General features: G+C 46.7%; 5 protein-coding genes across 5 annotated transcripts; 3 read left to right on the forward strand and 2 right to left on the reverse strand.

Moving 5' to 3' along the window:
• Positions 1-2409: 2409 nt before the first annotated feature.
• F4807DRAFT_97169 (WD domain-containing protein) lies at positions 2410-4126 on the reverse strand. The gene is made up of 2 exons (XM_048003721.1): positions 3751-4126; positions 2410-3685 (listed from the first exon to the last, which is right to left on the reverse strand). Exons 1-2 carry the CDS (start codon positions 3976-3978, stop codon positions 2633-2635), a joined length of 1281 nt encoding a protein of 426 aa, XP_047854085.1. The 5' UTR covers positions 3979-4126; the 3' UTR covers positions 2410-2632.
• A 1199-nt stretch (positions 4127-5325) lies between these two features.
• On the forward strand, positions 5326-6798 carry F4807DRAFT_451866 (P-loop containing nucleoside triphosphate hydrolase protein; the record flags this gene model as incomplete). Its single annotated transcript, XM_048000273.1, has 3 exons — positions 5326-6093; positions 6154-6363; positions 6415-6798. The coding sequence occupies 3 exons, from the start codon at positions 5326-5328 to the stop codon at positions 6796-6798; spliced, it is 1362 nt and encodes a 453-aa protein (XP_047854086.1).
• Positions 6799-8850: 2052 nt separating this feature from the next.
• Positions 8851-11514, forward strand: F4807DRAFT_97196 (uncharacterized protein). The gene is made up of 2 exons (XM_048003722.1): positions 8851-9174; positions 9223-11514. Exons 1-2 carry the CDS (start codon positions 9030-9032, stop codon positions 11406-11408), a joined length of 2331 nt encoding a protein of 776 aa, XP_047854087.1. The 5' UTR covers positions 8851-9029; the 3' UTR covers positions 11409-11514.
• Positions 11515-12325: 811 nt separating this feature from the next.
• On the reverse strand, positions 12326-12952 carry F4807DRAFT_97254 (uncharacterized protein). Its single transcript, XM_048003723.1, has 2 exons — positions 12582-12952; positions 12326-12524 (listed from the first exon to the last, which is right to left on the reverse strand). The coding sequence occupies exons 1-2, from the start codon at positions 12745-12747 to the stop codon at positions 12412-12414; spliced, it is 279 nt and encodes a 92-aa protein (XP_047854088.1). The 5' UTR covers positions 12748-12952; the 3' UTR covers positions 12326-12411.
• A 1179-nt stretch (positions 12953-14131) lies between these two features.
• Positions 14132-15066, forward strand: F4807DRAFT_467753 (alpha/beta-hydrolase; the record flags this gene model as incomplete). Its single annotated transcript, XM_048002529.1, has 2 exons — positions 14132-14545; positions 14604-15066. The coding sequence occupies 2 exons, from the start codon at positions 14132-14134 to the stop codon at positions 14946-14948; spliced, it is 759 nt and encodes a 252-aa protein (XP_047854089.1). The 3' UTR covers positions 14949-15066.
• Between the last annotated feature and the right edge of the window lie 1064 nt (positions 15067-16130).

The following is a 16130-nucleotide window of genomic DNA, read 5'->3' on the forward strand; positions in this document are numbered from 1 at the left end:
GAAATAGCAGTCTGGTTTACCCATTTCTTGAATTTATTCGTATTTTTTTTCTGTCGTTTGTGCAACCTGCGTGCTGCTTGTATTTGTGAGGATGACATTGTGGGAAGAGTAAGAAGATTTGGTCTTAGAGGGGAGGGGGGGGAAGGGTAGAGGTTGATTTGAAAAAATACCAATGCAAGATGTAGGAAATGGCTGAAGAAGTGAGGATGCAAAAATTATAAAAGTACGGTTTGTAGAAAGAAGATGTAAGGAATGGTTGGTTGTACGTAGTAGCAGTGGCTAGGTAAGAGAGGACTGATTTTAGTCCTACCTACTGCAAGTACCTAGATCCCCTCCATTTTGACAATGACCGTAACTCGACGTTAAGACCCACTCCGAATCTCCCATATACATCCCCATGGTCAATGCAACACCTTTAGGAAATCTTCACTAGAGGGGCCAAGGATAAGGGGAGGTATCTATCTAAACACCACACTTCTAGGTTCTGTACGTCGATCTACCTATTGAAAATAAGCAAATCCGTTTCTATCGAGGCTAATTATCCATAACGGTATATCTACGATGATGTAGGTAACCTGTTGGTGCTCTAAGGGTTTATGAACCTACCTATCGTATGTCTATGTGTATTGAACAGACCTTCGTCGTCAATCTATGATTCCATCGGCGAACGTAAGCTTAGGGTAACTTCCATGTTATCTCATGTCTACCCAAGGAATCTAAGCCGATAAAAATCTCCATAGCGAGATGCCGAGGTAGGTAGGTAACGCGACCGCCCACGTCGGGATCTCTCACGGCTTGAAAATAAACCATGTCTAAAACGTTCAAGTACAGGTTTTCCCCATACACTGTCCCATTATAACGAACTAATTATTCTAAAGCTCCGTACTCGTGATATTATATGGAACATGGCACCTAAAACCTACGCTTCCCAGGACCTGTTGTCCAAGGTCTAATGTCTCATAGCTCAAGGAAGGCCATTAGTAATACGTCTTGAATAGTATTTTCTGTATAAGACGGTGATTAAGTATTCAATTGAATCCTGTATAAAGTCTTATGTCAACGTTTAAGTAGGTAATTACAGGTACTGAGCTGGCTTAACGTAAGGGAGCGATTGGTGTTATATTTGACGTTCCCCTGCCAATTGGCACTGCATCTTGCCAGTAGGCTTGTGGAGGCGACGACGACCTCATGCTATCCAAGTATCTAAATCGCAATAAATGATATAACCCATACACTCTAAGAGTTGCGAAAACACTGAAGATCGGTATAAGCCATCATCTTAGTTATTCGTGTATAATTCTTAGCTACCCATGTTTCCCCCCATTTCTTCCTCCTTTTCCTTGGCCATATACCTATTCTTATAGTTTTCTCATATTTTTCCAAACTTTGAACTATGGAGCTTCTATAACATTTGCGTCAAACGTTCTGAAATCCACAAACACCCAGTTGCAAGAGAGATCAAATCACACATGCCTAAATGCCTAGGTAGTTATAAAACTGATTGTGGTGCTCCTATGAATCCTTAAGAAACCAAGGGGAAACAAATCCGGCAACATAAAATCGAAGACAAACTCAATATTTGCATAGCTTAGCCAACGTCGTTAAGATAACAACTTTGAAGATTGGTCTTGTTGTGGTATGAATTATTGTTGTACCACGCTAACATTTATGTCAGCTTGTGTTGGATAGGTAGGTAGGTAGGTAGATTTCGCAGTTCTCAGATTCCAGCCTTCCCCTTAAACTAAGTGATATGTATGTAAAGGTTATCGAATATATTATTGGATAGCCATGTCCATTAACTGTTGGGTTGGATGTACTTATGGGTAGTAGTGCGAGACAGTCAAATATTGGAATTTTCCATCTGCCGAACGAGAAATGTGTATCCGTACGGACTCCTGAGAGAGAGAAGGGGATCTTGCCAGCTTCTATGAACTACGTAGGTTATGCTCGAGGATGAAGTATTGGAAGATACCCAAAAACGACTGGATACTCGTGAATTGATTTTGCTAGCCATACCAATGTACCCCACGGTAGCGCCGAGCATACCGTCGCGCATAACGACCTCAAAGCAAGCGTTTTGGGATAGACTAAAATGTAAGCATCTCTGTACCGTATAGTATCTCGGACAGGCGAGTAATTCACCGGGTCGACCCCAGACCAGCCCCTTAGAGGGTGTTTCCACGGCATTCGAAATGTACGAGAGGAACAGCAGCGCAGGTGATGAAGCACAAACTAGGACGTATTCGATTCGATTTAGGACGATGCCATCCTCATACCGCCTAACAGCCTTGTCTAATGCTAGTTCGATGGGTTGTTTGACGAGAATGGCCCGTGAGAATCGATGTGCTTGCTAAAAGGAAAGCATTGAGTAGGTAGCCGAAGTATTCTGCGCTAGATGTAAAAATAATGCGAGACGGTATAAATCTACCTATCGAATGGGCTCGAAAGGCAACTAGGGGAGCGTAATCAAGGCTGTAGGTACCGATAGGCCGGAAGGAGATCCATCAAAGCCTGATCAAGGCCGTGGTTTGCGGTGGAATGTTAGATGAGGTTTCGTACGCGCCATGGAACGGGAATCTAACGTAGCAACAGCTCGGTTGGTTCCCAGCTGTTTTCGACCTGTAGAGACAATTCAGCTCAGGTTCATGGGCGGCGCAGTCATTCTGGCCTTCATCATGCCTAACTCCGAACTCTTTGCCCATGTACCGTCAGGTAACTGTCGGTAGCACACTAATTTTCCCTCATCTCCAACGCTTCCCAGGATTTGGCCGTCATCATCAAATCCAACCCTCCAGATGGGTGATCGGTGGGTGAGTTTAGATAACACCTTGACGGTATGTTGTATCTGTCCTGGTAGATCGGTCGAAGTCCGTTCTCTATGCGTCTCGGACTTGGCGATCCCTGCTCCTATGCCGGAAGGAACTTGGGATTGTCGACGGGGATGATTGCTTCTAGGAGCCGAATTCTCCTCCGCTCTCGTATTGCCCAGGATGTCTGCCAGGGACCAAGATTTGCCATCATCCTTGTTGAAGGGTGTATCAATTCGGAATACCCTTAAAATGCCATCTTGGCAAGCTGTAGCGATCATGTCATAACCTCTGTAATTTCCAGGAGCCCAGGCGACATCTCGAATTAAGTGGTTATGTTCCTTGATTTCAGTGGCGAGATAGAATTCCCTGCCCCTGGTGGCAGCGCCGAAAGAACTGGTAACGGTGTCGCGTGTTCTGTAGATTTTTACTGAAGTTAATCCGGATACTACCAAGCTTAGGGCATCCGTCGGGACGCCCGCTCTCAAAGCAGTGTAGCAAGGCTCAGGGTTTGGATCGAAGCGAACCTTGAAACACGTTTCCTCGCCTCGATTAGGTTTACTGAAGGCCTGGAAATCATCGAACTTGGCGTAATCTGTCAAAGTCTCGGGCTCCTCGCCTTCGTATACGGTGAGATGGCCGTCGGCAGTAAGCAGAGCGATGTAGGTGCACCGCGTTGTCTCGTCATGCTTCACTGAAAAGGATCTATATGGATACCGGCCAGATCTGAGCTCCGACACATTCTTACCGTTCCCGTCTCTCGCGCTGAAGCGTCTTCCCGGAGCAGCGGAAGGATCTTCAGCCCATAGCCTAAAGCAGCCCTCTATACCAAGAGAAGCCAGCAAGTTGGGATAAATAGTCGGCGGGAGCCATTGAAGCTGGATGTAACCGGTCAGTATGATGTGGAACTGCTACGCTTTTAACCCTAGGACGAGTGACGAACCTCTAGTATTTCACTGGCGTGGGACTTCCAGTTGTCACATAGTCTCCAGACGCCATCTTGGTGTCGATTGAAGACTCGAATCTTTCCATCAACACTACCGGTCGCACATCTATCGCCGTATGCGTTGAAGGCTATGGCTTGGACTAGATCTTTGTGACCATGCTGGATAATATCGAAAGCAGCACTGTTCTCGGCTATACTACCCTCACTACTTGGTAAGGGAGCCATCTACACAATCAAGGAATTATCATTGCGGATAAGTGGCGGTTAACGTAGAAACGGACGTTGGAAAGTCAGGTAGGTTATCGTTATCAATCAACTCGAGTTGTCGTCGTAAGAGAGTTTAGACATCTCAGCCACAATTAGCCAATCCAGTCAAATCAGTGGTTGTTTTCCCGATGGCTAGCTCAGTACCTTGAAGGTACACAAACAACAGGGGTATTAGTATGGCTCAAGATAGTACTAGTGGGGTCCTGGTTTAGTGGGAAAGGCTCAAGTTCTTTCCTTAATTGGTGTACCCCTCGTCGTGCTAATTACGATTTCTATTTTTGGTAAGGTGCTTCGATAATTACCCCAGGAGTGGAGTGAAAGATGCTCTATTGGTCGAAATGCTCTCTTGCTTGTGAATTGTTGCTAAATACCTCCTGCCTAACACCTTTAAGCTTTACCTAGATAGGCCGTAAGTACTTTATTTTCTCGAAATCTCATTGGTTGAAGCATCAACCTTTTTTTCAATTGGTCGATTTAAATGTGGTTAATCTTCTTTATCCTGGTATTTGTTTTGATCGCGTTTCAATTCTTGGATTCTTCATCAAATAGCCAGGTAGCGTGTTAGTCCCCGAGCGGATTGAATGGAGATGACAATTCGCATATCAAATCAGAAGTTCTCCAAGCCCCTTTGACGAGAAGCTAGTTGGGACAGAGCTCATAACTCGACATTTAGTTCGGCTTTTATTCTTTGCCCCAATCCCTTTGCATGCATAATGTCTCTAGCACGCTTCTCGGTGGGAGAACGTTGGCTTACTTCGAAACCATCGTACCCAATTGACAACACGCCTACGATCTACGGAAAGCTGAATCGCCGATACAGCCTCGCTTCCTGATAAACTGCCTTGTCGTTTGTAAGGCTTTTACCAGTACAATGGGCAAGAAAGACAAGCGAGGACCCAGGAGAGTACAATTGAGGGGCTTCACGTGTTACCTGGTGATGTAGCTGTTGGCCTAAGATTTATATTCTAGCCAATTACCTCAAACAATTGCTGACGGGATTGGTATTTATTTTCATTACGGATACCTAAGCCAATGATGCAGAGGGTGTGCGCCCTGCTCCAGGGCGTGTGCTACGAAAGCTCTCGTATTTAAGGCGGTGGCGCAGCCAGTAAGCCAATCCCTTCTCCCCGCAACCACGGAGGATCAGGTCGATCATCGATCGATTCAGCAGGGCAGTAAACAGGCAGCCACTTTGTTCAAACGTATACAATTGGAAGCTCCCCAACCGCCCAACACACTGACTGTTATATGCCAGGTCTCAATTAATTCTTGATTTGAAGGGACTGTTGCTGGTGAATCATCAATATGGCTTCCCGAACAGTGACGGAAGCGTACTTTGATCACTCTACCGCCAAACGAGTGAACACGGATAGTATAATTGTGCAGGCATTGCGACAAGAATACCCGAACCTTGAGCTAGTGATAGCACCGGAGGGCTCCAGCAACTTGCTCGCTTACGCGTCCGCCGGACATGCGAGTTTTAGCGTCATCGAAGATGGCGGCAACCTTCCGCCGGTAGTGAGCTGGAAAGTGTACATCCCGTCAGCACGACGCATGGATGGCGGAAACGGTATATTGGCGGATCGCATTGTATTCGGCAAGTTCCTATACAAGTGGAATGACTCCGAGTTCATTGTCTATCGGATTGAGGGCAGGGATGGATCTGGCTCTTACCCCTCAGTCAACAATTACTATATCCTCACCACCGATATTCCTAAAGCCGATGCCTTGTGTGTTGCTGCCGGTCAATGGAGTAGTGAACTTCACGACGAAATCTGGGTCTTCGATGGCGGCTACTGGCAGAAGAACGCTGCTTTGTACCAGAGTGTGATGGGTTCATCTTGGGACTCCGTGATATTGGATGAGGAGATGAAGCAAGCCATCATCAACGATCATCTGTCGTTCTTCAACTCGCAAGAGACGTATAAGAATTTGAAGGTCCCGTGGAAGAGAGGTATCATCTATTATGGACCTCCTGGAAACGGAAAGACGATTTCCATTAAGGCTATGATGCGCACACTCTACAGCCGAAAAGATCCCATTCCTACTCTATACGTCCGCTCGTTGACCTCTGTAAGTCCCTCTCGAGGTTGCTTATAAGCTATGTAGACTATATACGCTAACTCTATCCAGTATACCGGACCAGAATCTTCGATTAAGCAAATATTTATCAAGGCCAGGCAATTTGCCCCCTGCTATTTGGTGTTTGAGGACCTCGACACGATCGTCTCTGATAACGTACGGAGCTACTTTCTAAATGAGGTAGATGGATTGAAGAGCAATGATGGCATCTTCATGATTGGCAGCACGAATCATCTCGATCGCTTAGATCCAGGTATTTCGGTACGTCCTTCTCACCCTTGCTTTATAAGCTGTGACTACTCACGCAGATAGAAACGTCCGTCTCGATTTGACCGGAAGTACCTCTTTCCAGACCCAGATCTGGACCAGCGCATAGCTTACTGCAAGTTCTGGCAGTCCAAGCTCGCTAACAATAAGGAGATCGAATTCCCCGACAAGCTCTGCAGCGCTATTGCCAGCATCACGGATAAGTTTAGCTTCGCTTACATGCAGGAGGCTTTCGTCGCCGCCTTGCTGGCCATCGCGAGGACGGGGGAGGGGATCGACCCCAATTATGAACTTCCACTTACTCAAGAGATGAACGACGGGTGGGTTGGGGTGCTTGGCGGTGATGATGATTTGGACGGTCTTGTCTTATGGAAAGAGATCAAGAAGCAGGTTGCGATTCTCCGAGAAAGCATGGAAGAACAGCAGTGAAATATATCAGATTACGATCTAGCATCACTATAATCATCTTATGTCCCTTAGTACCAAGGTACTTGTTTCTTGGCTCCGTTGGTCTTGGTTGCAAAGCATGAAGATGAATCTTCAAGTTTAAGGTAGGTATAATTCACTTAGGTTAGGCTCACTGATATGAAACCAGCATATAGGAACAGAGATGCTCGCCTAATAATCACAAACAACTTGCTCAGAACCAGACCGCCTTGGAAAGTAGCATACTCAAGCTCTTTGATGTCTCGGAAGACTGGGACAACGTCGGCGCAACACTCGAGCTGCAGGTTGTTGTGGAATGGGATATCGACATATTCCAAGGGCCTAAAGATTTCGACTTTGACGCCTTGAATTCAAGCTGTTCCCGGCGGTATATGATGCTCGATGCTGTAGAGCTACTTACCGTGCGGTACGTCGCGTCTCTTTACATCGCGGCTAGTTCCGATCTTGCACTACATTCAAGAACCATGGGCCAGCTTGCAGACACGTTGCCGCATCTGGAAAAGTGGAATTTGAAAGCCCAAGACCCGGTAAACAAACGGAGGCAGATGCGCAAGGATCATCGCCTCGCACTGGCTGCTAGCATCCTAAAAGTCACACCCCTTACTATACATCATAAAACCATCACAGATGTTTACAATCACAGTTTTGAGTGTGGCAATCTTGAGGAAGATGGCTTCGACGCTCCGAATGATACTCTGAGAAAGCAATCGTAAAGTGTTTCGCTGACGGATCTGGTTTCCACCGGTGCCCTCGTCTCACCAAACCTCTTCCGGAGTCGTGGTACGACCAATCTTAACTCGTCGAACATCGCCCACATTACAGAATTTTAGCGTCAAGGGCAAGAACCATTGCGCCGAACGGTCTATGGTATTACACGGGAGATCCGGACGCAGTGGAGCCAGCCGCGGGGTCCAACGATGAGAATAACGAGCCATCCAACTTGGATGACAATGTTGATCGGGACGCGGTTGTTAATGAGGTCCAGCCTTCTCATGCCTAGCGCAATAAACCGGATGCTGATCTCTTCAACATGTTGATGAAGGACATGGCAGTTGCCATGCTCAGGATGTCGTAGCTTCGGATGGGCATCCTAGACATCGGTTCTAGGTATAGCGAACCGCTCGATATAATCATTAATGCGCCGAAGCTACTTGCGCTTTCGATGGCAGGCCCGATTGGCTATGGGATTCTGATGAGGAAACTACGCGGAGATGGCATGCTTGTGTTGGGAATGGGATGGAATGGCTAGGTGACAGTGGGAAACCTGCTATTGGTCTCTGGCCCCCTACTGGCCCTGGAATATGAGAGAAAAGGATGAGAGCTGAACACTCTTATGGTCGAATTTAAGGACCAACACAGAGAACCCTTCGTAAATATACCTACACGTCGAATCCAAACGCCACAGGATCAGGCGTTGAAAGTTTCGACATAGTCACGCGGTGCCGCCATACACTTTTGGCCTAGGCACGTCCGCTTGTCGCCGTCGAAGGTGATGAATGCCGCTTTGATAGTCGCCTGCCTGAAGAACAAATCCATGTCGTCGACGAGGACGAAGACGTCAGAGAGGACCAGGGTCATGGGACCCTCCTAGCGGGCGGCAAATGTAACCAGTATGCTCTGCTCGAAATGACGTTCCGATCTTACAAATACTCATCAACAGGTCATTCGGTGCAACGCAGAGTTTTCCTTTACTCACAAGTAATCATTCACACATGCTACGAGCAGTCTACAACCCAAGTTCACGCTATCCGACTAGCAACCATGTTAAGGCCTTTCGTGACAAGATACGATCGCTCGGCCTTGGACCACTTAACTAGTTTCTTGCTGTCCTCCTGGTTCTGTTTGTGCCACTGATCGAAGCATCAATGTTACCCTCTCGTGTGATGTACATTTAGTAGAAGGAGGCGCTACTCGGTCCCGGACGAGCTCGATCGGTCTCCCTGTATTCTTATAAAACGCTTCCTTGGGTGGCTTGGAGCGTCGAGGCTCAAACGGAGTAACAGCCCTACGGCTAACCGCCAAGGCCGGTTGATGTGGCACATGAGAACAGGGGCTTTAGTCAGCAGAGACGCCCGCGCCGCTGTTAGTCATTTGGTTAACGCAAGCTTCGAATCCCCGCATTTGTTTAAAACAAAAAGCCCAGCTCCCCAGCGTCGCGTCGCGTCGCGTCACCTTCATCAATCTCGCTTTCTTAAGCTTCTAAATCACCTACCATGGCAGAACAGGTCCGGTCGGAAATTATCAGAAACAATCCCATCGGTAAAGGCCTTGAGACTTTCCTTGCGTCGTTTAATTCTCTCTGTGAGAGTAAAGACATCCCTTATTCGAGACTGGCCTTTAATCAACTTGATGATGAAGGTAAATAGTTTGACGTTATGACAATGTACTCTCCTAACTAGTATTTAGATCTCCAAAATGTTATTCTCGACCTCCTATTAGCGTTACAACAGCTTAAGGTATCTCGTCTGCTTCGGTTTGACAGCAAGACTCTATTAACCGACTTATCAAGGCTTACCTCTGTCGTTGCCTCTAATAACTTCGACTTCGACCGTGTTAAACCTCTTTTACGAGCAGTTGTCGCTAAGGAACCTGATGAGGAGATCTGGGCCCAAGTTTATCATGCTATTACCGAATCCACCCCACCGCCCCGATCGATCGCTTCTCACCTCAAGCAGACGCCGTCGTCCTATAATATGGTCAGTATCGTAAACTCTTCGGAACGCCGTAGGGATACAGATGATGTGCTTAAGGAGGATCTCGGACCCATGTACGTCGATATCCCAGGGTTTCATGAGGCCTTCTTCGGTAGCATTCCGGAGCTAGAAAGCGCATCTCAAAATATCTTTCAAAAGTGTTCCGAGGGGCCGGATCCATTCTTTTGCCAAGGATGGACTGGATGGCCGAGAGACGCCAAGGAACCTGCTGTCCTGAGCTGGCTTCAAACGATAATCGAACAACTTATACGGTGGGCTCAAGATTACAGACCAACACCGATACGAGGATTATTGGCAGAGCCGAACAAGCCGCTCGGAGGCTCGACGGCAAAGCGTAAACTGGAAGTTGGCATCGTAAGCCGCCCCGAGGCTTTGGCAGATTGGTCTCAGATTCTCATCCCCGGTGAGCTGAAAAGTAATCCAAAGGAAGACCGACAAAATGCGGCGTGGTTCGACATCGGAAAATACGTTAGGGACGTATTTGCCGCACAAGATACCAGACGCTTCGTCTTAGCTTTTACTCTCTGCGGATCTCTTATGCGTGTGTGGGAGTTCGACCGCCTTGGCGGGATCGCCTCGACGCAGTTCGATATCAACGAAGACGGGCTCCAGTTCGTGTCGACGATTCTCGGCTTTCTGTGGCTAGAGGAGAAGGGCCTAGGATTTGACCCAACTTTCGTCCCGTCCGACGGCGAGCGGTGCATCGAGATAATCCGGGGCGGAACGCCGGAACGCATCGTGATCGACGAGGTTATGGCACGAGTGCGTTGCATCGCAGGTCGGGCAACCACATGTTGGAAGGCTCACCCGGAGGGGCACCCAGCTACGACGCTCGTCATCAAAGACTCGTGGCAGTACCCCGAGCGGGACGCGGAGGGCGAGCTATTACTCGAGGTAACCGAGAAGGGCGTCTGCAACGTGGCCAGGTACTATTACCACGAGACCGTCCATGTCGATGGCGGTGTCGATGATGTCCAACACGGCATCCGAAAAGGGTTAGATTCTACCAGAGCCTCTAACTACCAGCCGCAAGGTTTGGATACGCGTAGCGTTTCCCAGATTTCTCAGATTTCTCAGAGTAGCACGGCCGGCCAGAAGAGGTCATCCAGCCAAACTGGTGCGCGCTTGCCGTCGAGCAAGCGACCCCGCTCGGAATCTCCGATTAAAGTAGACCTGGCTCACCGCAGTGCACCACAGAATCGCATCCATCGGCGTGTTATTGTTCGTGATTATGGGCAGAATATCTATAAAGCGAGTTCGCCTGTGGCTCTCCTTGTTGCAATAGAGGGTTGTATCCGGGGACACGAGTCCCTATTGCGCAAGGCCGGTATCCTTCATAGAGACATATCAATTAACAACCTTATGGTCAACGAGGACAACAGAAACCCTTCCTGGCCAAGTTTCTTGATCGATCTAGACCTCGCTATTAAAGAACAGAGAGACGGTGCTTCGGGCGCGAAGGGAAAGACCGGCACGAGGGCTTTTATGGCAATCGGGACGCTCCTAGGCGAGCTGCATACTTTCATGCATGACCTGGAATCCTTTTTTTGGGTGCTGTTTTGGATATGCATACACTACGGCGGACTAGGGAAGGGTAAGGCCATTGAGCGGTTTGAGCCATGGAATTATATGAACACAGAGGTATTAGCTGAACAGAAAATCGGTATCATAACAAGGGAGTCGCATTTTATCGACACGTTCACTCGACATTGCAACCCATACTATAAGTCTTTGATCCCTTGGGTCAATAGGTTGCGGAGGGTTGTATTTGATAATAGTAGGCAAGGGGCAGATCTGGCGTTGTATTCCCGCATGCGGGAGGTCCTTCGCGAAGCTCAAAAGGACAAGGAGGTGATAGGTAATACGGCGAGCAGCTGATGTTCATTTATCCTTTTTTTTCTCATTGCTCCATACTAACGCGAATCAACGGAAAGGATTATGCATTACGCCTTGCCTGAACCGCCACCCTTAAACTTTGCCTTTTGGATGGCTTCCTTACGTACAGTTTCGGGGGTTTTTTGGAGTCGTTGAGCAGCATTAGGTAATCTTCCAACACCGCGGAAATTCTGTCTAGGATAATACTCTGAGTTTACAAAGGGAGGTTACCCTGGAATTTAACCACTGTGGATTTTGGTAGCCTGTTGCATATGCTTCGACGTATATTCCATCTATCAGCCCCTGTCTCCAAGTACTTGACAGTCAAGGGGAGAGGAAAGAATGTGGCCATGCGGCACGAGTAGGGCTTTTCCCAACCCCATCCCCTCTCGTGCTGACAGCGATCTACAGGAATCCATCAATCTCACCGTCGTATTTGGCAATCAATGCATGATTCCGGCAATTTAGGTATCCATTCGAGTTATGCAGGTATGTACTATTATAAACGCCCCACATCTTGCTCGGAGAACTCCCCAATCTTAGAAATGGTTTCCCCGATTTCTCGAGGGCGGATGTCATCCGTGGCACGGAGAAAGCGGACCCATCAAGCCGGTTACACGGAGAGTGGCGCCGTCCGGTGAGGTTTATTAGACCAAACGGTGACCCATCCTGTGAGGAATCTCATTCGGACCGCATTTCACGGAATACAGAGCTGTAGCTGGGATATTTCTGGGATACGGTGATACAATCATATGCTTCGCCTAAGGTTATCGGAATATAGGCAGTTTACTTGAACATCGGGTTTAGACACGTGCATTATGCAAAGGCTGATTAATCACGTAATCATATAATTATAAGGCACAAATTATCTCAGAATGTATGTTAATGTACAGCTACGTCTCTAAACTCCTTCCTAGGCCATAAAGCCTCCATGTCCATAAAGCCAACTGTTCAATCGTATGGATTTTCAACAATCTATCATCTTCAATGGAAACAACGTGTAATGCTAATATGACTTGCTCTTAATAGTTCGACCTCCTGCAGTAGTTCCCTGTCTTTGAGAATAAAGTACATAAGCGAACATGAGAGCTGCTCCTGTAGCCAGGATGAAGAAATTGTCTACTGAGGTTAGCGTACATGACGATAGCTTGGTGTCTAAGATGAAGCTAAACGTACTGATTGCGAAACCAAGAATACCCTCGATGAATTGTACCAACGATTGGAAGATGCCAACAATTACGCTGATGATCGATTGAAAGAAGCCGACAATGGCTGCAAAGACGCCATGAATCATCTCGAGGATTGATTGAGTAAAGTGGCCAATTCCTGCTGCAATACTCATGATGACGATAGCTGGCTGTAAAATGTTGAATATACAAAATTCAAGAAAGATTAATAGGTAATTGTCGTAGGGTGGTTGCTGTGGCTTGGATTGTCTTAAAGTGAATGGGGCCGTTCGAGCTTTTGTATTCAAGCAATCTTCTCCAGAGAACCGCCACACAGCAAACTACGTCAACGATAAATGATATGGTAGTACGAATAATTCCGGAAAGTTTAGGACAAAGAGATCACAGATCACGATATCCTACCTGTGACGCTACTACCACGCGGATGTATATATGTCATGATGTCATCTTACTGAATCGGGAAACAGAGCTGGAAAAACGCCATCTAATTGGTCGATATTGTTGACCCAATCACAACTCGTTGCATCATTAGGTAAGATCATACCCTATTCAAGCTGCGATAGTGAAATCTGCAATTCTTGAATAAGAAGAATGTAAATTATAAATATTTCTACGTTTATTTACGGATAACTGTGACTGTAGACCAAGCATGTATTAGCATGTATGTAGGAATAGTTGTAAAGAATGCAGTAGATGCTAACTGGGTACCTAGGTATGTAATCAAAGCTCTGCTGCGAGCAAAGCATATGCTTTGTGTCAATGGAAATGAGAAGAAAATCAATGCAAACCATGATACTTTCGAGGGTGTAACGCTAAGAGTGCTCATAAGAGATGCGTATGCTGAATCCAGAGATCAGCAGAAATAAAGACTTAAAAGCTTAGAAGACGAAGGGTCATGATGAGATTCCGTCAAAATAGAATGATTACATAATGAAAAATTATGTAATGAAATTGCTACGTAACGGGAGATTATGTAATACTATGATTAGGTAATATCAATATAGTATCGATGTCAGTAAGTCGTTGCAGAGTATCCCATTGCGTTTCGTTGCCATTAATCTAACGACCAATCTCTAATCGTATTCTTATACCAATTAATCATTCGGTTGATAAGCAATTCTTTCCCCTATTCGCTAAACTACGAATTGCTCCGGAGGCTGTCCTGTTTGCTCTATCACGTGGTTCACAGAAATATGATTGAGTTAAGGCTGAAGGATTGGATTCCCAGTGCAATGAAACGGAACAATTGGACCTCATAATCTGCAGTCATATCCCCATCCAAGCACCAAATTGTACCTATCAACTTAATGCCCTCAGTGGTCAGCCCGAGCGACTCATATCGTTGCCTGCAGATGGATTCCATGCTCTATGCCGCATCCATACTTATGCTGTCAGCATTAAGCGTTGGGAGCCGGTACAGTTGATATCCGTGAGCATATTCAATTTTTTCACAGGAGCCTTTCAAATACCCTCGGGGAGTCATATCATTGACTCTCTAGTAGATTAGCCGCGAAGCCTTTCGTTATTCATCAGCAGAAAATGTCTAAGCCAGTCTTTGTTCTTCTCCATGGGGCATGGCACGGTCCACAATGTTGGAGCACTCTTATCTCCGAGCTTAACAAGGAGAACTACAGCGCCATCGCACCAGCGTTACCTTCGAGTGGCTCTAGTCCGCCGACACCCAACTGGTCAGGGGATGTAGAAATCATTAGGAAGACAGTATCCGACCTCGTCCAGGAGTATGATGTCGTCGTCGTCGCACATAGTTTCAGTGGCATGACTGCAGGCACCGCCTTGGAAGGCCTTGATAAACAAGCAACTACGTCGAAGGGGCTGAAAGGCGGTGTCGTAAGACTGATCTACATCACTGCATTTCTGGTACCTGAGGGTTTTCAGCACTCTCCCCATGGCACTCGCGATAACATGGCTCCCGAAATGAAGACCGATATAGATGTATGATATGCTTCCTGGCTATTCATTCGCCATTTCTAACAGATGTTTTGCATCCTAGGCCGGTATCATCACTATCCGTCCAGAGGATGCCAAGGATATGTTTTATCAGGATATTGACGATGAAACTGTTGCCGAACTTGCCAAAGACTTACGTCCACAGAGTTTTGGATCTTACTGGAGCACTACCACATATGCTGCCTGGCGACATATCCCAACCACCTACATCCTGGGAACCGCAGATCGGCCAAGTACTGTCGCTGCCGCGCAGTACCTCATTGACACGGCCGTGGCAAGCGGATCTCATAAAGTCGAGAAAGTAATTCGTGTTGATGCCGGTCATTCTCCATTCATAAGTAGGCCCGAGTGGACTGCCCGAACGCTTATCAAGGAGGCATCTGGGTAATTCAAAGCCCTAACCTCGTAGTAAGGTTCATAAGAGTTCTATATCAAGTCAAACTCATGTCTATTGTACTCATGTATCCATGACATATGACAGACATAGTACTTAATTATGATAGCCCTTTCTCTCATTTGAAGAGTCGCTGTCCCACGATAGTCAATCTGCCTACATTATAAGCAAGTTTCTGACTGCTCGTTCTGATACAGCGCTGAAATCGATGCTCTACAGCGATCACCAGAACCATTCCGCATGGGATCTGAGGCTTTATAGCTGGCTCCGTCGCATGCCATCAGTTCCGTATCTGACTGGAAAAGCAGTAGCTCTACCGGAAATTGTCTATTATTGATTGCAATATTAATCAGCCCATAATACTTCTGGAAGGAGTCTGGCAACTCGATCGGCCGATTACAACGGAGTTAGACATTTAATATTTTTGGATAACATAGCCGTATCTTGGAAGGCAGTCGGTGTTTGTATTAAACTACCTAATAATATGATTGGTACCTGTGTAAAACAAAAAAAATGACATACAATAAAATAAATATGTCAGATAGGGGCCCAGAAACCGCCATCTGAAAGTGTTTTAATCCAATGAAAATCTTCCACCTACCACTGGCGGAGTATATTGGAAAGTTGAGAGTGGTAATCTTCAACGTTACTCTTCATAGATTCTTCCACCGAATGTCGATCAAGTCCTGAGGCGGATCCTGTCTGGTGACGATTACTTACAAATACTGCCGCAGTCTCTTCCATCTTGGTAAGTACGTCGTCTACTAACCGCTCTATTGTGCATCTTGGGCAAACATGAGAAATTGATCCTCCCATGGGGATGGTTTTTGGTATCCGTCCGATATCGCCGTAGAGAATCGGCATAATTCTTACTCTGTGTCCGCAGCCCGGATGCTCCATACTTTCGCGGCAGACTGGACAATCTCTGTTCTCTGTAACCCATTTCGATAGACACTGTTGACATGCCACATGGCCGCAAGGCAGGATCCCTGGAGTTTGCTTGTTCTGTGTGCTAGTCATTTTGAGTTTCTCTTCACACATGAGACATGTGAGGTTTTTAGGCCTCTCGATTAGAAAGGTGGTCATCGGCGATGGGAAATAGCATCCGCCATCTGAATTCTCATCGCAAATATCAAGTTCGGGGGTTTCTTGCAAATATTTCTCGATGAGAAACTC

Source organism: Annulohypoxylon truncatum (assembly GCF_022578515.1).
Source record: "Annulohypoxylon truncatum strain CBS 140777 unplaced genomic scaffold F4807scaffold_17, whole genome shotgun sequence".
Classification (NCBI taxonomy): domain Eukaryota; kingdom Fungi; phylum Ascomycota; class Sordariomycetes; order Xylariales; family Hypoxylaceae; genus Annulohypoxylon; species Annulohypoxylon truncatum.

Coding starts and splice junctions, on each gene's coding strand:
- F4807DRAFT_97169 (XM_048003721.1), bottom strand. CDS start 3,978: ATGGCTCCCTTACCAAGTAGTGAGGGTAGTATAGCCGAGAACAGTGCT. Junction 3,686..3,750: donor ACGCCAGTGAAATACTAGAG/GTTCGTCACTCG, acceptor GGTTACATCCAG/CTTCAATGGCTCCCGCCGAC.
- F4807DRAFT_97196 (XM_048003722.1), top strand. CDS start 9,030: ATGGCAGAACAGGTCCGGTCGGAAATTATCAGAAACAATCCCATCGGT. Junction 9,175..9,222: donor TAATCAACTTGATGATGAAG/GTAAATAGTTTG, acceptor ACTAGTATTTAG/ATCTCCAAAATGTTATTCTC.
- F4807DRAFT_97254 (XM_048003723.1), bottom strand. CDS start 12,747: ATGAGTATTGCAGCAGGAATTGGCCACTTTACTCAATCAATCCTCGAG. Junction 12,525..12,581: donor TATTCTTGGTTTCGCAATCA/GTACGTTTAGCT, acceptor TAACCTCAGTAG/ACAATTTCTTCATCCTGGCT.